This window comes from Drosophila guanche, unplaced genomic scaffold (genome assembly GCF_900245975.1).
Source record: "Drosophila guanche unplaced genomic scaffold, DGUA_6, whole genome shotgun sequence".
NCBI classification, from domain to species: domain Eukaryota; kingdom Metazoa; phylum Arthropoda; class Insecta; order Diptera; family Drosophilidae; genus Drosophila; species Drosophila guanche.
In genome coordinates, this window is record NW_022995755.1 from 3,700,085 (window position 1) to 3,726,607 (window position 26,523).

General features: G+C 42.7%; 1 protein-coding gene across 4 annotated transcripts in view; it reads left to right on the plus strand.

Moving 5' to 3' along the window:
• The first annotated feature begins 592 nt into the window (after positions 1–592).
• LOC117589636 overlaps positions 593–26,523 on the plus strand; it is a 31,800-nt gene continuing 5,869 nt past the window's right edge. For 2 of the 4 annotated variants that reach the window (XM_034281728.1, XM_034281729.1), the window contains exons 1-3: positions 7,700–8,926; positions 13,826–13,973; positions 16,340–16,404. In XM_034281728.1, the coding sequence (XP_034137619.1) occupies positions 8,056–8,926; positions 13,826–13,973; positions 16,340–16,404 (1,084 nt within the window). In that variant the 5' untranslated portion in view covers positions 7,700–8,055. Of the gene's footprint in view, positions 2,103–7,617; positions 7,676–7,699; positions 8,927–13,825; positions 13,974–16,339; positions 16,582–26,523 lie in introns of those variants that run through there. The other 2 variants (XM_034281731.1, XM_034281727.1) reach the window with 2 other exon arrangements.

The window sequence follows — 26,523 nt, forward strand, 5'->3', positions numbered from 1 at the left end:
TGTACATGCTTAGCGACTGCTATAATATGCTAAGAGCCAATCTTAGTTTTCCGCTAACTCTTTTCGCTCACTGTACATCCACGACCATGTGTGTTTGTTGTTTTGTAAACAAACGTGACTAAGAAAAGTAGGAGGTGAGGCAAATATAACGGTAAGGTAATCGAAATTTGGCTTGCAATGAAATTGGTCAAAAAACAACTTGGTTTATACGTACATACAGTGCTCCTTAGAATTTAAAAAAAATATGAAACTGGGTGTTATTTGGCGCAAATTGCAGCACCAACAAAGTTCATACAGCGGTTTTGGTGGCTAAAAAAGGTTATCGATATCGAGTTTGAATTAAAATTTGTATATGAAATAAGTAGTTATTTGAGCTTAACTCTGCTGCTTGTTTAAACAAATAAACTGCTGTATTAAATTGTTGAATACAATTATTTAATAAATAAAAAGAGCAACTCAGCAGCAACTATGAGTTATCGGCTATCGGCTAAACGTCTATCGGCTGCAATCTTCCTTCTCACTCTATCTTTTGCGCTCTGTCTATTCCTCCCTTTATCAGACTCTCGCTGTCGTCGTCATTCTTCATTCTCTTTTCAAAAATCGAACCGAGCGGTCGTATCTGGCGCGTACCGCGTAGATACACACATCCCACAGATACTATTTTCTTAGCTATCGTGCGCGGCGCGCTGGCGCTGCAAACAAGAAAGAAATTTGTGTATTGCAGCAGAAGTTTTCGCTGCTGCGCTCAGCTCGTGCTCTGTGTGTGTATTGTGTTCGGTGCTCGGCCCGTCCCGTCCGTGAGAGCGTGTCGGTCGGTCGAAAGAAAATTCAATAAAACAAAGAGAAACGAAACGACTATTCAGTGAAAATCGAGTGCAAATCAAATTGCCTTGCAACGCCAAACGAATCCGAGAACGCGGAGTTCAAGGTTTTTCCCAGCCAGACCAAGCCACGCCAAAACGAAGTTCAATTGAAGAAGATAAAAGGAAAAGAAAACACAGTGGGAAAACTGCAAAAAAACGAGCTGTGTGTGGTGTGCAGAATTTTGTATACCTTGAAAAAACGAAGTCTGACAGTGCGGTGGTTCTAGTGTGTGTCTGTGTGTGTCGCGTTGAGTTGCGTGTTCCCCGAGTGGGTTTGCAGCAAACAACAAACAACTTCATCTTCAATTCTTTCAATTAATAAATGTGCAAAAGAAACCGAACTTTGTCTAGTTGTGAAAAAATTTGTAAACCCCAATTACTCAGTTTGCTGCTGCTCTCCATTTAATTCGATTGACACAGAGGCAAGCGGGAAGGCAGGCGCAGGCAGAGAGCAGGCGGCTTCGGCGGCGACGGCCCCCAGCGGCAGACGTAATCTAGCCAGTGCAAACGGTGGTGGAGCTTCACATGCTAGCCCCAACAAAAATGTCTTCTCAGCAGCAGCGCAGCAGAAGCAGCAGCACCAGCACCAGCACCAGAACCAGCAGCAGCAACTTTAGCTCAGCTCTCAGCAGCCAGCGTTAGGTCTGCTTTTGCGCAGTTCAGCGCACGGCGAGAATTTTGCCATCGGTTTCGTTTCGGTCTCTCTGTGTGTTTGGAAACACCTTGCTCCAACATTGTGTGGCCTCCCCCCGCTGCACGACCACGAGCCACGACCCGACCCACGAGCTGGCAGTCACAGTTCCAGACTCACTCGCAGTCGTAGTCTCAGTCTCAGTTTCGGTTCGTGCGCGTTTGCGATTCTTCTGGCTGCTGCCCTGCAGCGGAAAATTCGTCTAAAAATCACACCAACAATACATCCAGATACAGATACAAAACTCCAAACTTCCCAGCAACCGACGAGGGAATTTTTGTAATTTTTCCAATGCTGGTTGGCTACGATTTGCACGCGATTCCCTTAGACTTGGACTTGGACTTGGACGTTGCTGTTGCTGCATTTTCATCATCATCATCAAGGAGCAGCAGCAGCAGCAGCAATAAGAACGAGTATAACCAGGAGAACGAGAAGAGGAGCTCCAACATTGTCGCCGTGTCGTTGTCGACGTCGCTGCAGCGTCGCAGCATCGGCAGCAGCCCATTGGAGTCGCCATGGACTACAACTATAGCAGCAACATAGAACAGGTTTGTAGCTTTCAACTGACTACTCTCTGTTCTCGTGCTCTGGCCTGGCCCTGCCTCTCGCTTCGTCTCCGCTCCTATCCTCTACTTTACTCTCTGGACTCACTCGCTTATTCATAACTTTTTTGGTTATAGATTTTTGTCGACCCCTAGCCATACCCGCCGTCACCTTTCCACCACACTGTAGTGTATCATCACTGTATCTGTATCTCCATCCACACCCCCCACGATGGGGCCTCCACCATCCCACTCTGCCTCCTCCGGTTACTCCTCACATGCTCCGACTGTTTCAGTTTTTCAATTATTAATGGTGGCCATTAGTGCGCGCGCCGTTCGACCGGCCGCTTCAACCCCGCCTCCGAGCCAAGCCACCCCTTCTCTATACACTCCGCACTCATACTCATACAATCACACACACACCTTCCGCCTAGCCTCGTGTGCCTGCCGCCTCCTCGTCCCGGGTGTCGTGTAGACGTTTTTTCCTTATCGGACAAATTGTGTTTGTCTGAAAAGTTCAATGAGGTGCGCGCACCACTGCAATTGCACTCTGTCCAGGGCCCCGAATACCCCCATTCCTATTGCCATCCCCCCCAATCAAACAGCCATCGCGTCCATTCCGTCATATTTATGTTATCGACATATAGATAAAAATCATGTTGGTATGCACGATTCAACCGATAGCAAGCCAGCACAACCCCGCATCCCGCAGCATAGCGGAAATGTATTGCATTAGGAGAATTGCCCCCGGGAACGGAACTCCGGCTCTAGCTCAGGCTCTGCCTCTGTCAGGTCTGCCTCTCCGCCTCTTTCACTACGGAGTTGTTGACTAATTTACCTCGAGGTGCGTGTGGGATTTGGGTGTGGAAAGTTGTGCGTACTCTGTATCTACTATGTATTCATCTGTGTATCTGTGTGTGTGTGTGTGTTTGTGGATCTGATGTGAGAATTTTCTATTTTCGTTCATGGCATAGCACTAGTTCGGGTATTGAATGTTGAACTGGAAAAGCGATAAGCAAAGGCGGTTACTCACTGAAATGAGCAAAGATTCCGACACTTCTGAGGAAGAGTTCGTTGTGCAAAAACCTGACAAATGCACGATAAAGTTATGAATGCAAACACTCACGGTGGGTATCCGGTGATGGGACAGCTGTGTCACCATCTGGCATTACTTCATATGGTGTACAAATAGATTCATGAAATTCAAATACGATGATTGCAAGGCTTTCCAAGATGTCTGTCTTGAATACAACTTGTTCACCTTCGTAGAATGGTGTAGAAATTTCGATGATTCGCTGTACAAAATGTTCCATAAGCAAGTGGACTCTTACGCCATCAATGACACTAACAAAGACCGTTCGTCAGAAATGCTTGTCTATTTTTGTATGATGTCAGAATATGGTTCAATAATCTGTAAATCGAGAGTTAATGTGAGATTTAATGTTGATGGACAATTTCCCATCTTATTTGTTGGTTGTAAAACCATTTTTGGCCTGAATATTGTCCTGCTTATGGAACTGCGTTGGTTACCAGATATAAATCAAATCTAGCTATAATCCTTCTTCTTAAGTTCACTCTTAAATTGATTTTGTGGATTTCAAATGGAGAGCTGGGCCAAATAACAAATAAAAGTACATATGTACATTTGTATCTACCACTAAATATCAGATATGAACAAATTGTTCAGCAATTGTTTTGTGTTGGAAAAGCTCTTTGAATGTCTGCGTTATTATCCCATCTAAGCCGCACTTAACCCCAGTCTGGCCGCCCTTGGCACTCGATACACATGTGGCCATAATAGCAAGGACATCATTTACCGAAACCCGAAGCAGAAGCAGAAGCAGAGACAGAGGCAGAGACAGACAGAGACCCACACCATGCCACCTGAAAACCAATAAAGTCATTTCACACACATTAACCCAACTGAAAGCAACAATACACACGCAACGGCAGCCCAGGGATTGATATTGGGTGTGGGTTTTGCGATTGGGTTTGAGTTTTGGGACCGGGACATAGTCCATTTGATAATTGCACGGAGGTGTTTCGGACCATGCGCATCTTCCAGACTCTTTGTCGTTCAGCTCAATTCTCCAGCTCCCCCCCCAAACGAGAGATGGCATTGGGCAAACACATGCGAAACGCTGCTGTGCTCGGTCACATATGTTGCCCAAAGTGATTATTTTCACTAAAAATAAACGAAATTAATGATTGATGAAGTGAGACAAGGGAGCACTGGGAGCGACGGATATATTGCTGCCATTACCCTAACCCCCTTTTGAAAGAAACATCAGCAGGCCCGTCAACACAACAGCCACAACCCCAGCAGCAGGCAGTCGTCGCAATTTCCGAATTTCAATTTCAAATCGGGGAATCGTGGAAACTCTTGCAAAGAAATGAGCATTGAGCGCAAACAAAGGGGAAAACAGAGAATGGAGAACGGAGAGCGAAGAACAGAGGACAGTGCAATCGTAATGAGAAATAAGCCCGTCGCATAAAAGAAAAGTGTCGCTTAATTGAAAGCAGGTGAAGCAGGAGATATTTTGGACACGAGATGGCCGGGATACTGGTGTACTTACCGTGGGGGAGATACGGACAATGTTTCTTTGTGGCCAAGCCGCTCAGCGCTGTCACTGCCAGACGGAAATCATAAAAATGTTGCATAAAAATATTTTTTATGTGTTCGGCTGGTGGCTGCTGCTGCTGCTGCTGCTGCTGCTGCTGGTTCTGCCACAGTGCCACTGCCATTTCCATTTTCATAGCCATTGCCACCGCTTATGCTGCTGTGGCGTCTCTGGGATCTTCTTCTAGGCAGTCCGGGGCGAAAATAATAATAAAATGGGAATAAAATAAAGCAAGTAAAAGAAGAACTGAATGGTGGAACTGAACGGAACAGAACGGAACGGGTGCCGTGCCACATATTTCGTTTATATTTACTTGACAAGTTTTTTGCACTGCGTCGAGACGTCTCCGGGCTCCGGGTCTGCGTCTCTGGCTGTGTCTGAGAGTGGGGGCCGGGCCTGCATGGTGCTCCTCTTGCTGGGACCTGAGACTACCCGTGTCTTGGGTAGACCGTTTGCCATTTTTGGCGGCTGCTTCGTAGCGCCGCTCCACGTCATCAACAACATCATCAGCACGGGCTCTGCAGTTGTAGCTGTAGCTGTGGCTGGGGCTCTTTCTGTTTTATAGTCCAAACGTGATAGCAAAATGTGCCTCTGCCTGTGTGTGCTCCGTCTACCCATCCGCAAACCCCTGCTGTTCGGTGCTCTGTGCATTTTCGTGCAGTTCCGAGTCTCGAGTTGGTCTTGGGCATTTTTCCTTGGAGCTGGGAGCAGGGGGGACGCCGTGCGCGCCTTGGAAAAATAAATTAATGGAAAACATGCAAACATAAATTCTCTTTAGCTGTCAGGTGTTTCACATTTTAAACGTAAATTATAAATAAGCAAAGTAAAATTATAATTCCACCTAAATGTTTTATTTGCCACCGTCTGCTGTCATTTCGGGGGCCCAGGCCTCCGTCTTCGTCTTCGTCTCCGTCTCCTTCTGTCCTTCAGCTCGTTTGTACCACAGTCCAACACAAGTCTTGTCCCACCTCTTGGAGCATTTCTCTTTCTTATTGTGGCACATTTCTTTTGTGGCATTTTCCTTCTCTATGTGTGTGTGTGTGTGAGTGGGGGGAGAATTAATTTTATTCAAATTAATGATGAAGCTTATAATTGGCCTCGTTTTTTCCTTCTTATTTTTTTGTCAGCTTTTTCAGCATTTTCATTTTTAAATAAAGACTCTCCACTGTATGCCATCGTCATCGTCAGTTCCCTCATCATCGTCGCCATCAGCCACAGCCCAGCATCTACGGGCCCTGCTGGAGCTGGAAATGGAGCTGGAGAGATGATGGGAATGGGGCTCCGACTTTTTAAGAGCATTTTGACATGACTTGGGCTTCATTTTCCATTCGATGCGCCGCCTTCACTTTGATTATGACGTGAAGTGAAGTTGGCCAAGTGCAAATACTTTGCTGGTACTTTTTAATTAACTTAATTAGCATAGATGATGGGCTAAGAGGAGCGCTTACACAACATCAAAATTGCATTATGCCTCCTCGCATGGGTTCGGATGAGAGTCTCGCTATGTGTGTATGTGAGGGCTGAGGAGCGCTCTTTGATTTAGATTCTTTGGAGCATAATAAATTCTTGAACGAAACTTTCGTGACATAATGCATGAGACACACATCACATCCATGGGCAGACTCTTGAGACTCCTAGGAACAGGAAACGCTTTTGGATTCTCCTAAACCCTGTTTAGATGTGCTCATGAAAATGTGCTTAAAATTCACATGTATTCACATTATCGATTGGAAAAGTTTGGAGAGCAAACCTTAAACAGTTTCCTGCCTGTAAGAAAATCTTGAAATTGGTACATTCCTGCAGTTGGCTGCACTTTGACGGCTCCTCTCTAAACTTTAGACGTTCAATAGATAGAAAACAATTGATAAAGTTGTGGAAAAGTTCAAGAAAATATGTTACATTTTTCGTGCAAATCTATTTTATATTTTGAAATTTCATTCACTCCAAGACAGAGCCTTGGTCGAGTGGCAATGTGGTACGTCTCGCACAGACCATGTATTGTGTTTTAGCTCAGGTTGTCGAAGCAATTGGAGTAGTTCCAAGCAATGCCTTGCCCACCGCTGATCTACACAACTGATGAGTGTAACCAATTTATTTTTGATCAATTAATAAACTCGCATCTATTTTCATGGTGTGGCTGAAAAAGCTCTCATGCAATATGGAAATTAAGGCTGACCCTCGTGCTGGTCGTCTTTTCCGCTTGGGGCACACGCAGAAGAATCCAAATGAAAAACTCTCAAGTGGTTGTTTTGGGAGTGAGAGGAGATTCGATTGGTGTTCCGTTCCGTTCCGTTCCGTTCCCGTTCGCTTCGCTACGCTTCGGTTTCCCCCTATCTGGCTGGAGGCGCTAAATGCAGGAAAATGTAATAGCGGAAGAGGCGCTGATGAGGGGCCATGATCGCTGGTTGAGGAGATAGGCAGATGGGGAGGTGCTGCAGACATTTGTATACCAATATATCGATGCGTATAAATTTTGTCTAATTTTTTTATGGCGCGTGATTTTTGATTTACGCGTCGTCGGGCATTTTATTTCGATTGGAAGTCTCCACTCTCTTGCTGTTCCCAGAGCCCATATTTATTTTTATTGCTTTTTAATGCGCCGCCGAGGAAGTTTTGGTATCTTTTTGTGTGGCAGGCAACTGTATTTGGATGCCATCCGATGAACAATGAATTTTGTGGGATTATTTATATATGCGTCGAGTCGCTGGGCCCCGTCCCGGCCCGTTGCTAGAGTGACGATGCGGTGGCGCTTTATTTAAAATTCAAATTCGAGGCAGTCGCCAGAGTTGTTGCTTGCCTTTGCCACCTTATATCATATTTACTTGGCTGTGCCACACAGCATGTTTGTACTTTATAATAATAAAATATTCCACTCTTGTCTCGTGTATCTTGCCCCACAGGATACGGCGCACCAGGAGCATCAGCATCAGCAGCAGCAGCAGCAGCAGCAGCAGCAGCAGCAGCAGCAGCGGCAACAAATGCATGCAGCAGGCAGGATAGCGGCGGGCAGCAGCTCTAGCTCTGGCTCTGGCCTCAGCGGGAACACGTCCACATCCACATCCAAGACGAGAGCAGGAACAACGTCGTTAATCTATTTACCGCCTTTCTGCTATCCATGTAAGCATGTGCCTGCGGCCGGCAGCAAGAACCAGACCCAGACCCAGACCCATACCCATAGCCAGACAAGGAGCGATGGCAGAAGGAGCTGCCACGGCAGCTGCTGTTGTCAGCATTACTGGGAACATAAAAATTATGATAAACAAGCTTCAGCGTCGACTTTGACACCATCTACAGCCACGGACACAGCCGCAACTAGGACCAGAACCACAGCAACGGGAATGGCAACAATGTCCCACTCCTACCCAAAAAGAGCCGAGAAATTCCTGCAGCAGCAGGAAGAGCAGCAGGAGCATAGTTGCACCGATCTCAGACAGACGTTGCAATTAGTTGTGCCAACTGTTGTGGGTGGCAGCAGAGCCCTGGAATGTGGCGAGACCAGGCGTCAGGCGCCCGCGGCTACGACGGCGGACCAGCGATGCTGGCGACGTGACCGAATGCGACGTGAAAGACCAAGTCATGCGTCTGCAGCCACACTGGCCAAGGTAAATCCAATCAGCAGTGGTGCCGCAACAGCTGAAGCAGCTGCAGCAGCAGCAACAGCAGCAGCAACATTGAGAGAATACAATTCGCAAGCAACGACAAGAACTGTGGTGGTGGCGACTCTGGCATGGGGCACAACTGCCGCAGAGCTGCCGCATGATGAAGACGCCGCAGCAGCAGCCACGGCAACTACTCCTGCTGATGATGCAAAGGAGGAGAACGACTATGAGTATGATGAATGTAGGTGCTTTAACTATAACGGTGATATTAGTCTGGAGCGAGAAAAGGAACAACAGCAACAACAACAACAACAACAGCAGCAGCAGAATGAAGAGCCCCAGCAACTTTCCCGCAGCAGCAGCAGAAGGAGCAGCATTACGTGGCTGATATTCTTGTGGCAGCAGCTGCTTCTGCAAGGCGATGGAAACAAAGCCTCATCCGGGGACACCAACTCCGACTCCGACACCCACACCCACACCCACTCCAAGTGCTCCGAAAGGACAACGACGAGAAGGAGCCACAGCATGACGTCAACAAAAAGTTGGCTTGGCCCGCTGCTAATGCTGGTGCTGGCCACGTCCGTCAGTGGCTGGGGCGGCCGACAAGATGGTAAGTAAAGTAAAGTGCAGCTGGGGCCACAGTCAGAGGGCAGAGGCACAGGCACAGGCATATAGCCGCATGCCGCGATAAGTAGCGTTATGATAAGAATTTATAATTTCGCCCAAGAAACAACCTCCACCCAACCTCCAACCCCATCGAGCAGGCATCTCTCGGGTGCCACAACCACGAAATTCCCCAATCCACAAAACATTTCATTTAATTTTGAAGGCATAATTTGTAGCGGGGCAACGGAGCGTCAGCTGGCAACCTCTTGCTGGCACATGCCTCTCCCGCTTGCCACTTCCCATTCCACAGGCACTCCTTCCCTACTGCTACATCCCTCTGTCCTCCTCCTACTCCACGGTCATGCTCAATTGAATCCATAAGTAGTTTGTGACCGCAGATCTGCGTTCGTTTAATGCGTTTCAACTGTTTCTCCCTGAGCGAATTTACCCAAAAAAAACAACAAAAAAACAATCGCTATATATACTATATAGCGAAGCAGCAACAGCCGGAGCGGCAACAACATCATGCAACATGGCAAATTGTACGGAAATTGCCCGAAACAAACAGGCAACGACCGCCGACGCTGCCGCCCAACCACCGACCGACCAACCGACCAACAGACCGCTGACCATAATTCACTCAAGTTAGACAAAAGCATTTTGGTTGCCACTGCCATTGCCCCTCCTACCATTCCGCCTACACACCCGGCGCTGTCTGTCCATCCATCCGTCTCCCTGGCACTTGGTTTTACGGCTGGGCTGCAAAGCGAAAGTCCAAAATCCCGAGCCCGAGCCCGAGCCACAGCCCAAAACGCAAACGCAAATGAGTCTCCGGGTAAAGCGTCATGCTCTTTGAGTTCTATGAACAGTACTTTTGTATCTATGTATTTGTCTATATCTACTCTGTACGTGTGTGTGTGTGTGTGTGGTGTGGGTATGGGGTGTGCGTAAATCCATTCAATAGGGGTGGTCCCTCCCTCCAGTAATGGTGGCTCTTGGTGGCCCTCTAACCGAACTCCATGGAGAAGGGAAACACTTGAAATTGTGCACACCCATAAGTGTGGGCATTATAATTGGGTTAAGGAGTTGTTAGCGCGTTCAAGTTGTCATTATAGATCAAGCTGGATAGATAAGATAAGTGTATGTTGGGAGCGATTGCCAGTCGAGGAAATTGCCAGTCATAACAGGAGAGGCACTAAACAGAATAGAACAGCCACGACCCGACAAGATGATGATAGAGTAGGGCGTCGGGAAATTGATTCATAATTAATATGGCGTTGTATATTTCCCCATTACTCTTACCCCTTGATTACGAGAGCGTATTCACTCAGAGGAAAGTGACATAAACATAGTAAAAGTAAAAGGAAAATACATCTATAGTCGACTTTTTTTTTAGCATATTCTTATCTCTGTGTGGCCTGAGATTCTTTTAGAACAACACATGTACGTGTCAATGTTTCCTTAAAGTCACTTAATTCCTTATACAGAGGCCCAAAAGCTACGCGAGATTTATTTGATTAATGCACCTGATTACTGTCAGTTTATATGGATACGATGCTCCATTCTGGGCGTCGCATAACTCTTTCCGAATTTAGCCTCTTTTTTTTATATATTTTTTTTTCTTGCTCCCACAGAAATATTCCAAGCTGGTATACTTTTTCTGTTTTCTTTCTTTTTTGAGCCCACTCTAATCCATTCGGAAAGTACACACCACACACATACCGAATATGGACGAGTTTATCGTATCTCCTCTCCGATCCCCTCCGAACTGTCTATACGCATTTGTACGCTTGTCTGTCTGTGTTTCTGTTTGCTTTTAGCTCGTATTTACTTATGCTTGTCGTCCTGCAGCATATTTCAGGGGTAGCGAATTAAGGGCGAAGGGCAACGTGCTGCTGGGCTGCGGATTCGGAATCGGTGGCAGCGACAATAGCCGCAGCAGCAGCAGCAACAACAGAGGCAACAACAGCCATCGTGCAGCACTCAGGCAAAAGTATTGAATCATGTTGGAAAATTATTCACGGTACTTCAAATTGGCGAAACAATTATTCCTCGGGTCTGCTGAGCGGCGGGGAGGTTTCTGAGCTCTGGTTTCTGGCTGCCCAGCTCGGGGCGGTGGCAGCCCTGCAAAGTGTGCTACACTTTTCACACAATCTGCCCCCCGCTGTGCGTATGGGGCCGCATTATGACAGCCAGAAACAGCAGCGTGGCAGGGGCATGGGCACTGGCAGTGGCAGCAGTGGAATACCCCTCGTAAAAAGCACAAGTCATTGGACAACACACAGTCAAAGCCACAAGTACATCCACAGGCACGGCTACAGCTAAAGCTAAAGCTACAGCTCCAGCCACGGCCAGAGGTCTCGAGGTCTGAGCTGCGGCTCAGTCAGGCTCAGAGTTCAGAGCGCTGCTCCTGCGCTGATCCTGCGCATGAGTACCTTTTGTTTGCCGCAAATGTAAAAACAAAAGGAAAATAACAGCTAAGGGGGTAAAAAACACAAAAATCAACAAGAAAAAAAAAAAGTAAAATAAAAGAAAGGAAAGGAATAATAAAATAAAATGTGTATCGCTGTAAGGACGAGGGTACGGTACGGGTGTGGGTACGACTGAGTGTGGCACGGCACCGTGTTGCCGCTGTCGTTGATGTTGCCTCTGTTCGCTGCCTCAGTCTCAGTCTCAGTTCGGCTTCACTTTGTGCGCGCACATTCGTCTCTACTTGGGAGTTCTCTGTATTTGAATGCGTAGCCGCTCTTCGGTTCGGTCCGACTCCAGTCCTTAGGTCCTCAGGTCCTCCATCACCATCAGCATTTCCATTTCCATCTCCGTTTCGGTTCCTGTGACTATGACTGTGCTTGTGCTTCTGCCTTGTTCCACCCCTAAAGCGCCCAACTCCCTGCCACTGCCACTGCCACTGCCAATCCTGCCCAAACATTAAGCTACATATATGTATGTATGTATGTATATATGTGCACAGAGGGTGGTTTTACCATTTTCTATATGTATGTATATGTACATCCTTGTTTCTATTGTGTCCCTGCAGTTCCTAAAGTGAAATGTCACTCGTGATTCTTTCGTTGAATCACGCGTGACAGTGTCCGTGTCATATCGTGACTCACTGGTGAGATTCCATATGAAAACTGTATGGGATATACGCCAATACACCAGTGACACCGTGGTTTAAATGGTTAAATGGCAATAAGCCAAAAATTAAATCAACAGTGACATGTCACTGGTGACTTTATAATGGGCATGTCCTACCTCAAAATATGTCCTACCTGAAATCACCACTGACATTACAAAATATGCCATGCATGAAATCACCAGTGGCATCTTAAAATATGTCTCACATAAAATCACTGTCTGACTGTCCGTCCTGTTGAGCGCCTAGTTCTCATAGACCATAAGAGCTAGAGAATATAAGCTATGCATCCAGACAGCTGTAATATCAAACTGTTTCAAGAGCATATCAAAATTTCGACATGCCCTCTCCCGGCCCCACATAGGGCGAAAATCTGTGGCACCCACAATTCGAAATATTAGAGAAAACCTAACAAATAGTTCTGTAGAAAATGGTTATATCTATCAGAGTCCCGAATCAGATCGGATCATTATGACGAAATTCATATTTAGTGGCTGTCAGAAATCTATTTCTTGAAATATCTGCTGATGTCGACTTCGGCAAAGCCGAATGGTTCATACATAGGAAAATGTTCATTCATCAGTGCAGGGGTGGGATGTACTCGAAGTTGTACTTGTACTTAAGTCTCTTAGTGTGTGTGTGTTTGTGTGTGTGCAAACTTTCCTGTTACGTTTCTTTTTCTATACTTGGGCTTGACTCGGCTTGAATCGCTTCCCCACCATTACTCTCCTCTCAGCTTGCTGGTTCGTTCCTTTATGTTCCTTTTCATTTCCTAAAAGGGTATTATAATTTTGGTCTGATGTTTGTGACGCATCAGAAATCATTTCATTGAGATGCCATCGGATCTGTCTCCCTGTAATTCCAAAGCAAAAGTGCAAAAAAAGTGCATCTCTGTTCGCTTATGGGAAATTTGAACCCTCAATTTAAATGCCTGAATATGCTCTAGAGAAAACGCAAGGGCATACAGTTTTCGGCGATCAGATGTGTTTTGTTCTCTCTGTCATTTTTTTTTTAATATTCACAATTGCCATTTTGGTAGTTATCCCTCTCCACAACCCACCCTCCGTCCGTGATTGTGTGTGTGTGTGTGACATTATTATTACGAGCAGTTTTTGGTTGCTTTGCTTGTACAACGTTCAACTTATTTATGCAAGGGAAGGAAGGCAGGCTTCCTTCCCTTCCCTTAGCGTTGAAAACCCTAACTACCCTGCCCACCAGAGGCTCGGTTAGAGGGGTCGTAAATGTGAGGCCCCTTATGCGCACGCACTTAAATACAATCATAATAATAATTGAAACAATTTACAAATTAAAAAGCCACAAATCTTGGCACCAAACTTGACAATACAATTAGAAGAACCAAAGACGAAGAAAGTGTGTAGCCGAAATCTGTACAGGAATATCCATCCCCCAATGCAATACTCTCAAATGTACGGGTACGAGAGTACCCGAGAGTAGGAACATTTTAAGTACTTGTAAGCACTGGTATTATAATAAATAAATGTGCATACAAACGCATTTCATTGATTACTGCTGCCAGGCAAAAGATTGCTTCGGTTGCTCTTTTATGGTTCTTATCTGGAGGTCTCTCTCCTCTCTCTCTTCTCTCCTCTCTCATTGCTCTCTCGTTAAATGAACAATGAACGCAATTGAGGTCGCCTGGCGCTGCCCCTTGGGGCGTCAATTGGAATATAATATCTTAATGTATTAATGGTTGAGTTGTGTATTTTTTTATTAATAAATTATGATGTTTTTTGTTTTGCCTTGCAGCTCCCACAAATTGCACATTTCCGGCTCGATGGGAGGGCTCGTGGTTCCTGTCCGGCTATCAGCAGTCCATACACATCAAGGGATCACAGTTTAGCTATCGCGGCAGGTGTGCGGCCTTCGATGGTAACAAATATCTGATTGTCGATGAGTAAGTACCCGCCGTCCAGAGCCCAATGCTCAACAATATAATATGCTAACATATCTCGACCCAATACCACTCGATCCAACAAGAAAATTCCAGAAGATGATGAAGAAAAAAGAACAAGAGAAGTTGTGGATGATGATGGAGATTCCATGTTATATGTGTACAAATAATCGTATATATTTTTCTTTGTATTTTGTTCGTTCTTTGTCCAAAAGTGCCTATAATTGAATAAGTTTTCATTTCTCACTGGAGAAAAGGTGCTTGTCTGTGTGTGTGAATGTGTGTTTGAGTGTGTTTATTTGATAGAGACTGTGTGGAAGGTATAGGGCTCCCTCCGAACCAACAGTAACCCCCCCCCCCCCCCCACCAATGACGGTGATGAAAATGGAGGGAAATGCAGCACTAACCTCATTAAAAAGAAGCCAGTGAGCAGCACACAAACAAAGCCGACAGAGAAGGGATAGGATAGAGGCATCGACAGCAGCAGCGACATGCAGACATATAGACATACATATTGTATGTACAAGTACGAGTACCATCTAAAACCTGTCGTCAACCTTATCGCTGTCGTTGTCGTTGTCGTTGTCGTTGTCGCCGTCGTCGTTCCCTTTCCCTTTTCCCTGCCAGCTGCTGCCTGCCAACTGCTCGGCTCGGCTCTTAACTTTCTGCCTGTGAAACGGGTTTGTTTGCCTCACCATGCCGCCATGTCCTCTCCATGTCAATGGCGCTCTGTCTTGGCAGAGCGCGATGTTCGTAATTCGGATGTTTGACAAGAGCCCAGTCGTGTACCCGTACCCCAGACTACCCAACCAATCCTATCCATAGATACATATATATTAGATATAGAGATGTGTATGTCTGTATGTGGATGTGCAGAAAACTAAATCAAACTTTTTTACGTACCCGTACCCGTACCCGTACCCGTACCCGTACCCGTACACCCCCCTCCAAGTATGTACATATTGTGTGTTTTTAATTTAGAAAACTGCCTTTTGCTATACCAACCCAATCTCTTTCTCTAACTATCTTTCTACTACGAATATTTGGCAGCAACTTTTGCTTGCTACGCCTGTTGTTGTTCATTTTCCTTCCACTGCATTTTCATTTGAAACGTTACGAAACGAAAACCAAAGAAATTTTAAACGAAAATTGCTTTCCATTTTGGCCATTCCTTTTGCTTCGAACTCGAATTTCTCTTTTTGTTGCCTTCCTTCCGTATGAATGTTTTTGTGTATTCCACCAAGAGAAATGTGAAAAAAAACAATTAAAACCCCTTTTAAGCTGCTTTCCTTAATGCAAAATCAGAAAACAAAAAGCCAAACAAGAACAATGAATTACCCAAGTGGAGTATTATTTTTGGAATTTTTTGCGTTTTGCCTTGTTCATGCTTATAAATATTTAATAAACATATGAATAATCCTAACCGTAAGCTAAGTTTTTCCGTTGTAGCTGAAATGTGAAAATGTTTTTTGATTTTTCTTTCACCAACAAAAAAAATCTCCTTTGCATACGAAGAATATGTTTGTCCTTTTTGCGATGTGTTGCTGCTGGGAGGGAAACTCCCAATCTCAACCAGCTTCAACCCCCGATTCAATTCGATTCGATGCCATTCCATTTCCTTCCGTTTTGTACATGTTTTTGTCGTATACAAAATAATATTTTAATTAATTATCGTAAACATATCGAGTGCCATTCACTCGTACTACTATAGTATCCACTAGGAAACTAACGAAACTATATCAAAACAGAACCCAAATCAAAACTATTTATTTTTGAAACGTTTTCCATTTAAATATATGAACAATATATTATGATATTTTTCAAACATCACTTTTCAACAAAACATATATATTTTGTGAGTTTTTTCGTTCTTAAGTGTACGTCCTTTAAGTTCGTTTCGATAATCATTTTGATTACCTTATACTCGAAATATTACATCAACCTCGTAATCGCTTTTCCAAGAACCATAACCAATAAACCGATTAACATGTGAACAAACCCGAGACATGGTTTCCAAAATAATATAACCCGAGATATGAATGCGTATCTAATTCAAAAATATGTCTAGTTTCGGGTCTGGGCCACGTTTCTGGGATAAGAATAACCCATTAACTCAAAAGACATTTGAGAGTAGGCGGCGGGGTGACGCCTCAGTGTGTGTTTCCTTCTTGTTTTGCACCCAGTACACCCTAGGGATGTTCCTAGTCTAATATACCAAACAATAAACAAACTCTAAACACTAACCCACAACCCAAAAAACTAATTGAATACTAAACAAGAAACATGAAACATGATTAATATCCATACTATACCGATATACAATACAATACAAATACAAACTTTTCGTTGCAACCAATAAACTCTTTTAGGAAAGGATGTCATCGTTGCCTGGTAATCTATGAGAAGCATACGAATGTGCTCCAGTATAAAGAAAGTGAGTGCGAAGGTGATAGTATGTATATGCATCAGTCGAACCCATCTGCACTGGCGATGCGTAGCTCTAATAAACAAAGTGATCATAGGGGGGGAGCTCATCCCAATACGAACGGGCATTCAAGACTATCATCATCGGATCAGTACATAATGAGATCCAATGACGATATGAATGATTGTAAGCATTAATTTTTTACTTTTTTCTCTACCTCTCTCTCTCTCTCTCTCTAAAATAAGTTAAGAAAAAAAAAACAAAAAAAGCAAGCAAACTAAACTGAAAATACAAAAGACTCTATCTCCTTACTCGCTATCTCAAAATATACCAGTTATCTGTTCTGTTATCGTTTCCACCTATTTTGAACATCATTCCCTTAGTTAACCAAACATGACTAACATAACCTTATGATTTAAGCGCTATTTTCATTTACCCCCCACCACCACCACCACCAACCCACAAAACGAGAATACAAAAGTTTTTCGTTCCGTGCAAATATAAAAAAAGATCAACTGAAAAGCAAAAAGATGAAAACACGTCGTTCTCAATTATTCCACTCTTTTTAATGAAAACACACACGAAACAAAAGCAGGATTTTAATCGATTCTTTTGGTACTTACAATAAGTTTAATTTGATTTATTTTTTTATTTTGTTCCACCTATTTTTTATATTTCTTCATAATTTGATTATGATTTGTTTTCGAATTATAATTTTTAATGCAACCTTTGTTTTATTATACAAAACAAAACAAAAAAAAAGAACAAAACAAAAACAAAAACCAAACCAAACTTGTAAATAGTCTCAAACAACAATTACTCTGCATACGAAATGAATAAATAATTCTACTTTACTTACGTTTTGTCATGGCAAGGGTCCTCTCTCTACCTCTCTCTCTCTCTCTGTATATCTCGAACTCACTCTAACAAACCAATCAAAGCAATCAAGTCAATCAATCAATCAATCAATCAATCGATCAATCAACTAAAAGTGTACATCTAACAACAAAATATATATATATAACAACCAAAAGAAACAAATGAACAAAAAAATGTATATTTTCCTCAACATATTCCCTTAAAACAAACAAATAAAAATAAAAACAATGCTACAAATTAAACTACTCGTACAAATATTAATATTAACTTAACTTACCGTTAGTGTCAATCCAATTAAGCATCTTAGTTGCGATTTGCAAGCATATTAGCGGATTAGCAGATTAAACCCGTCCCAACAGGCACCCAATTAGAAACCAAAACCGAAACTGAAACTGAAGCCGCACGAACAATCAGGTCTAGCCTAGCCAGCCAGCCACTATTACAGAATTCGGAATACCCTAATAACAGAACCCAACCATGCGACAGTCTTGAATTCCATTCAAATCGAAATCGTAACAATAGAAAAGCCAAATCTAAGCACAGCAAAGCAAAATTTATACCCTTCCACCCGTAATCCACTGAAAAAGAAGAAAAACAGGAAACTATAACCAGTTTTAGTTAAGAACTTTGGTTTTCCCCCTCTCTCTCTCTCTCTATTTTCATTTTAGTTTTCCCTTGGTTTACGTTGGTCTTTGGGCCACTTTTACGTTTCACTTGTATTGTAAATAATTAACAAAATACAAACCGAAACAATCAAATTTTGTAAATATATAAAAAGAAGAGCAAAAAGACAAACACAAGACTGTTGATAAACGAAAAAAAAAAAACCAAATTGTTTGTTCCATATATATATTTTTTATTACCAAACATTTACATACATATATATCTAAATATATAACTCAACTCTATTCAATATTTATATGATATGTATATTTTCCTTAATTCAACATTTTCAACAACTCCAACAACAGCAACTCCAGCAATTCCAGAAATCCAAAAGAACCGAAACCGAAAACCAAAACTACTACAACTCCAAATCAATTCAGAACAATTCAAAGTTTAAATGTGAATACCACGATGAGTGTTTGTTTATATGTATGTAATTGTGTGTGTGTGTGTGTGTGTGTGCGTGCGTGTGTGTATGTGTGAATGTTGATTAAAATACCAATATAGATGAATACTAATAACAAACAAGAGGTGTGCGCACACACACGCACAGAGAAATTTGATTGGATTTTGGTTTTTGAAATTTGCATATTTGAAATTATTGTAAAATTTTAATAGCCGCAGCAAAGTCTCGTTGCACAGTTCATTTCGCGTTTGCTCCATATATTTATGTATATATTGTACATAGAACCAAAGCAATAAATATCCAACCCCAAAACCCACACACATTCGTGTAGACAAGCTTGTATTTAGTTGCGATCCCCAGAGGAGCGACAGCAACCCATTCACTCATTTGTAAATAACTTCATCTCCACTCTCTCATGACAAAACCCTCAGAAACCAACCCCCACACCAGAGACACACGACCCAGAGTCAGAGTCAGCATCATAGTCAGAGTCAGAGTCAGAGTCCGGGGAATAGGCTGAACCAGTTCACCCAAATTGTATTCAACTTTTAGATGATTATATTTCCAATAGGATCCCAGTACCCTGGAGAGCAAAACAGTCAGTCTGCGCCTAAGTTCTTGATTCTTGCCGTTTATTTTTTCGCTTCATCTGGTTTCACATTCAAATCATCTTCCGTACTCGCTCATCAACCCACTCATGTCTGTCGCTTGTTTTACTTACTCTTACCGGGAACATGATTTATTTATAGGTCGCTCGGTCGGTCGAGACGGAGTAAATGAAAATGGAAATGCGACACCAAGTGTCAAAGTGTTTTCTCTTAATTTCCAGCAGGTTGAGTACTCTGTATTACGCTGTGTAATAAGTGCGAGTATCTAAGAATATGCTTAGTAAGAGCTCAGTTCAGCCACCCCAGGCTAGCTCCAATTGAAAGGCTCTGCCTGAAGTACCCCACTGACATATGTATGTACATGCATACAAGATATGTATGCATATTCTTCCCATAGTCGTAATTCGTTGGTAATTGCTATAATCCGCTTAGTTCTTGATCAGGTAGCGAGCTTTTCCTGGGCCTCCAGTGCACCTAATTACGGCAAGAAGATGCAATTAAGTCTTGGCATAAGGAGGCTAGCACCTGACACATAATGCAAGTAGAAACAGCAGCACAATCTGAGAGTGCCACCTCCCACTTTACTTCACTCCACTCCACTCTAATACAATCCATTCGCATTTGTGCTCGGCTCAGCCGTGGCAAGGTCTGGCGGCGTTGGTAACACAGCACGCATAGAAATGTAAATTCATTATTTATTATTTGTTTGCCTCAATAGAAATCAAATTAGTTTAAGTGGCGACCCACCAGCACACTGGCACCAGCAACAGCACCAGGAACACCAACAGGCACAGCAACATCCATATCCACATCACCGTGAGCTCTTGGCCCAGAGCGTGGCCAGACAGTTGGACTCGAATTGGAAAACGCCAAGTCAGGGCACGCCCATCCACCTAACCCAACTCCACCCATCCTTTCATTTGATATTTTCAAGTTGATATTTCCACTTGCACCGACCGAGTGTCTGAATGTCGGACTGTTTGACTGTTTGACTGGCTGTCTTGGCTGCCTCGTGTTGCCTTCCGCCTGCCTTCCTTTTTTCCTTGATTTGATTTTGTTTAAATATTAAACGAGAGTTTTAGGTCTCATTTATAATTCAAAAGCCTCGAAGGCAACAAGCAGTCGGGCACTGGAGGCCGTCCCCAAACAGATCAGAGATGGCTGGGGCGGGGCGGTTTTCAGTTCATTTTGATTAGCAGACCGTAAAACAATAGTATCAATGCCACAATAGAATTGCGTGTGTGTGTATGTTCTTTATTAAATCATTATTTGTTTAGATTTGTCACACAATCAGAAGTACACACACACGCGATTGTGTGTGTTGTGAGAATGTTTGCATAAAAGAGCAGCTCCTGGCTCTGAGCTAAAGATTTCTTAATACTTCTTCCATGCCATTGAAGCTGATTTAATACGCTTTAAATTGAGATTTTCTACAATAATCTAATGAAATTGCATTCAATTTAGATAGAATTTTTACTGGCCACACAAAGAGATACAGAGACAGATACACATACTCGTGCCCGTACTCGTAATCGCACCCGTACTCACACACACACACACACACACACACTATGTATTCGTGCTGGCAGACTGTACAGAATAATTGGACCTAGACAGTCGACAGTTTCAATTACTGAAGACTTGCACAATGTACAAACAGGATTAACAGGAAAAGCCTTGTTAATTGGTCTACGTCTAATGTAGTGTCGTTTTCACTTGTGTCGAGCATCAAAGGATGTGCCCGGATTGTGTGCGTATCCATGTTGTTCTCTGTTTGTGTGTTGTGTTTTGTGCTCGAAGGATCTGAGCTGTCAATCCAATGAGTTCCTCGATTCATTTGCTTTAACTCTGGTAATATGGGTATCAAAAAGCATTGCATACTTCAAGGCAGCCATCAGCTAACTGCCGTTTAAATTGCATTTTCGAGTACAACTACATAAGAGGTACCCACTCGCTAAGTATCAGTAGAGCCAACCCAGTCAAACAGCCACCCAGCCTCTCAGGCAGACAGTACCTCAGACCCAGCCACAGCCACAGTCCCAGCTACGTTTCGAGTAATTATATTCCCAGAGTTTTTATTTTTGCAGCGCTTTTGGGCAAAGCATTTTGCGTATGGATTGTAGTACATAAGCTGGTGATGGGCTGCCAGCATTTGCATACCAATTTCGCTACCACTCCACACCCAAGTGAGGGGGGAAAATCCACCACGGTTAAAGGTTGCGACGGACGAGAACGGGGCACTCAATGATGAAGGCCAGGCCGCATCGCGTTTTAATTGCAGTGCTGCGCGGTGCGCCGAGCGGTGCGGCGCCAAGTGCAAAAACGTAGGCGGTACATACAAATAATTAAAATAATTAAGCAAAACTACGGCAGGGCTCCAGCCAACACCAAACCACTTATCAATTGAGCAGAGCTCTCCTCGGGTCCACTCCCAGATTCCCGCCACTCCCCCTCTCACTCACCACAGCCATGGCCCGGGGGCGGTTCATTCACTTTTCTTCTCAATGCAATTTTGAACGTTAATTCTTTGCAGACCCGAAATGTTTTTGGGAATTTTACTGGCATTATGAGTTTATTTGGCGTTCCGTCCTCTGTTACTCGCTCCCCCAGAGGCATTTTCCCCGCATTTTCCGTGTATTATTTGGTGTCATAACATAACGGAACATGCTTTAGCCAATTTCGGATACAAGGATATTTAAATTTAATCAAACGTCGGTAAAAATGTTTTCCATGCCTTTTATGCCTACTGCCAACAGAAAGAATGAGAGAAACAGTCACAGCGCACGCACACACAAGGGGCATTGCCATTCCTGGGATGTGTGCGTTCGTGTGTGTATTGTGTGTGGGTGGCTCCGACCTGTACGTTTCCGTACGTTGACTGGGTAATTTGTTGGCCAGGAGGAGGCCACCAGCAGCCACCGGCCCAACCTAGTCAGCCCGTCCGTCCAACACAGAGCTTTATTTTATTTTATATAGTTTTTGGCATTTTCATGTACCCACTTTTCCCTCTTTTTCTCCTTTTATATTTTTTTGTGTTTTGTTTTGGGGTAGCCCCTGCGTGTGTCGGTACAGTTTTCGAAGCGTACATTTATATATACAAAGTGTATATAAAAGCGTATTTACCTAGGGACATCCAACACAGAACAGACCAGAACAGAACAGAAGGGAAAAGAGCCGAGTCGGATTCGCATACGATTTCCATTCCAATTGCGATTCCGATTCCAGGAGCTGTGGCGTCAGTGGCGCCCAGGGTGTCAGCCAATTTCGAGTGTTTTCCCTGGCTCTGGCACGACCTCCTATCTTCGGTGTTACCAATTGTTGTTTTTGTTGACCGTGTTGGGTGAACATACATATGTCCTTTTGTATGTGTATTTTCACATTGCCATTTTCATTTCAATTCATTTCATTTATTTATGCAATATTTTATGTGTGCTCATTCATTTTTTGCTCGTTCTCGTTGTCGTCGTTCCCGTTACCGTAACCATTCTCGTTCCCACTCTTCGCTCTCGTTTGTTCTATTAATTTGTTGTCGCTCCGTTGTTCCTGGTCTATTCGGATCCATCGTATTCTGTTCTATTTATTTGGTTGCTTTCCGCTGTCTGCCCGGAATCCCATTGTCAATTTGGTTGATATACTATTATAAGTACATATGTATATGTATACAAGTATCTAGAAACGTACAAGTATATGTATGCATATAAAAGTCGTGCCATAAACCCCATTCGTCTTAATTTGTATGCCTTGTTTTGTTACGGTTAGGTTCCTGGGGTTTTGTTGATACTTATTTATTATTTTTATGCTCTGCTCACTTATCTGCCATTGTCCTGCCACGTGCCCCTGTACCGTCCCGTGTCCCGTGTCCCGTGTCCCGTTGCGTGTCTGTGGCCCCAGCCCCGGCCCTTGCCCGACTTATTGGGGAGTGTAGAGAGGAGCATAAACCACATTTGATTGGGGGGAGCATTACCTGCAACTATTACTCGTCGAACCGCTGCATCAATGTCGATAGGAAGCAGACATGAAAATGAATACTTATAGAACAAAATCAGGCAATCAGCATTATTGATAGCGGCGGGAACAATAGGACTACATTTGATTAAGAAGAACATATGAGCACTGAGCGAGTACTACTCGAACAATGACAAGAACACACAACGCTGTAAATAAAGGTCTCCTTCCATATATTCTCTTGTACAGATATTTAATTGTGTTTGTTTGTTTGTTGGTACATACATACTTACATACATATTTACTACCGATTGATTTGATTTTGAGTTTACTTTGAGATACTGTTCGTTGTCACCGATTGAGACGCTTTCATTTTGTTTTTTGATATATTATATATAACTCTTTGTATTTGTACATGATTATGATTATTAATGTTTATATTAATCCACTGCTAACAAAAAATCATCATCAACTTTGTACAGTAAAACCATGAGCGAGCGAAGAAGAAAAGAAAAAAAAAAGCAACTTAAAAAGAACCCAACAAAAAAAAAATAATAAAAACACTCGATCTTCGGCTGCCGACGAAGCTGAAAGTAGGATTTCCAAGATTGGTAGCCGTGCATGACGAATATGTACATAAATACACTTGTAATATATCCCCCCTATTGATAAGTTTTCCCATTATTTTTTCACTCGAAACTTTAAAACTTGAAAATCCATTGTGATCCGAGCGAACGGTTTGTAAATCCTTATTATTGTATGATAATGTTTTGCGGAATAATTCTTTGCATTTCCTTTTCCTAATCAGATCAAGTCTGCCAGCTCTTGGAAATCGTATTGTACAACCCCAATGCCCATTCCATTTCAAAGAATGCCTTTAAAATTTCGTTTAACGGTTTGTTAAGTTTCCTTCAGTTGTCCGCACCCCCCAACACCCACCCAACCTCAACCTCAATCCACCAGATCCTACCACCATCTTAACCGCTTTTGTTTTCTGTTTTCGCATACAAAAAATAAAAAAAAAGTTGAAAAAAAAAAACAGGAAAATTCATTTTTTTCTGTAGAAAGCCTATGAAAGCGAATTCGAGACACATTTTGTATAGAAAGCAATGCGCTCATTACTTTTACTTACTCTCTGTCACACTTTGTTTTTCTAATTCAATTTCGTGAATATCAAGATATCAAAAAGAAAGGATTTCAGCTACATTTTGTGCTCCTAATGAGAAAACCGAATCGAAAAACCAAACGAAAAAAAAAACATAATGGAAAAAGAAATATATATATTTACCCAAAAATATATATAATGTAAAGATCTTTGTATATGATGATGAAATGTTGGGATGGGCTGCCCGGTGACCGCTAGTATAATTGTCTCATTTATCAATTACTTATTGTACTTTCTTCTTACTACATTCTACCTAACCTAACAACCTACTACTTTACTTTACTACTACCCCACTACTACTACTACTTACTACTATTCGTACTACTACTATTTGCTCTATGGGTTCCATTCCCGATTCTGTGTTGTTGTTTCCTTTTTCTGTGTGTCCGTGTTTGTGTCTCTTCATTTGTTGTAACTTTCCTTCGGTTGCTTTTTGGTGTTTTTTGTGGTTTTTTCGGTTATGATTCTGTTTTTGAAATCTTTCTTTCGGTCCTTCCCCCATTCTCTGTTTCCTTACTTACATGTGTGTAATTTTAGTTAATGTAATTTTAACATGAAACTCAACAATTTCTGCTCTCGGTTACTCATAAGTTATTGTACAATTTGTGTCGTTTGTTCGTTCGTTCGTTCGTTCGTTCGTTCGTTGGTTCCTTCCTTCGGTGTGCTCCTTCCTTCTTCTTCCTATATAGTACATGTACTCGTATTCGTATTAGCTGTGTGTGTGTCTCTCATTTTTCATTCCGTTCGTTCTAAGTGTCTAAGTGTTGTTTGTGTGTGTGGTGTGTGTTGTGTGTTGCTAGCTAGTGTATGCTCGTGGCTGTACTGTACTCTGTACGGTAATTTAGCCCGGCTATCTAATATAACTGTGCGCTTAAGGGTCTGTCCGACCGCACACATATCCAGAGAATACCGAAAAAAATTCCCACTGCAAAGTAATATAATTTGTTTAATTTGTTCTCCTTTTCTGTTCGTTTTTTTTTTAGCCGTGTCTGTGATGCCGTTTTTTGCCTTGTCATGATATACTACTATGTGCCACAAACGCTTCTCCGTAGTAGACACACACACACACACACACACACACACCACGCCCTGTCCCACACCTTTTGTTCCTCTGATACTCGGTATGCTTTGTATAACTCATAAAGTGTAGTTGCTACTTAATTACAATCATTACTCAAAAACGCCACACACTTACCCGTACACACACGAACATACTTCCATACACACACAAACAATACAGAGTCCTGGCCGTATCCTGGCTTTTACACCACATTACATACATAATTGGTGCTTTATCATAATATGTTCTCACTCTTTCCATTTTTTGTTGGTTTTTGCTCTGCGTGTGCCTGTGTTTTTTTATGATTCCAGTTTTCATTTTGCTATATTGTAGCCTGTGTACTATTACGAAGAAACAAAACTGAAACTGTTCGATGTTTTGTTGAACATAATATCACTAATAATACAAAAATTAAAAAACCAAAAAAACCGCCAGTACAAAAACTGTTTGTTGTGTGCCTTTTTAGCTGTAAAGATTTTTTTGTAATGTTGAGAACCATGCCTGTATGTGTTATATATGTATAATATATATCTATCCGTATCTATTGAAGTGCATTCATACGAAACGGATTTTAGTTACAATTATCTACTTTTAAAACAACTCTACTACTTACCAATAAAAAAAAATATAAAAAAAAAGAGAGGACCCTTTACCAAAAAGAAAACATATACAAATATATATGTATGTGCCACATATATATCTCTCGCGTTTGCCATAAACCCCAGACACCCGACTACTCAGTTTATTCATCATGAGTAAATGTTTGTTATTATTTTTTAGTTGATTCAAAATGTTATGCTTGCTCTAGCAACAAATACCTTACCTTATACTGTATGGGGCTCTGCCAGGCCCTAACATTATTTTACTACCTTTGCTACCTTTACCTGTTATTTATTGCCTAAAACCACCTAAGAACCTTACCCCCATCCCTTGCTTTTGGTCTCACTTCTGCTCGGTGGCGAGCCAAAGCCAGAGATGAACCACATGTGTGTGTTTTTGCTTTCGGTTCATTTTTAAACGTGTGTTGTGCCTTTCAGTTGAGTTTACAAATACACAAAAGATGGGGGGCTCTGGTCTGCAATACCAACTGCAGTCAGATCCCAGACCAGCCCAGCTCGAGGAAGTGCTGAAAATGAAAAACTCTTGTCTTTAAGTTATTTCTGTGAACGTCACAAGTCTTTGCTTTGGTTTGGTTTGTTGTTCCTTACTGGTTCCCCACTTTATTTGGTTCGTTTGTGTTTTTCTGGAACTTACATACTTATCTTACTTACTTATGTATTGTACTTACCGCCGCTTTTTATACATTTCCACAGAAATTGTTGTTGTTTCTGCCTTCTCCTGTGTGCCGCACTTGAAGCTGGAGTTGGGCTGAGCTCGGAGATGGGAATGGGGATGGGCA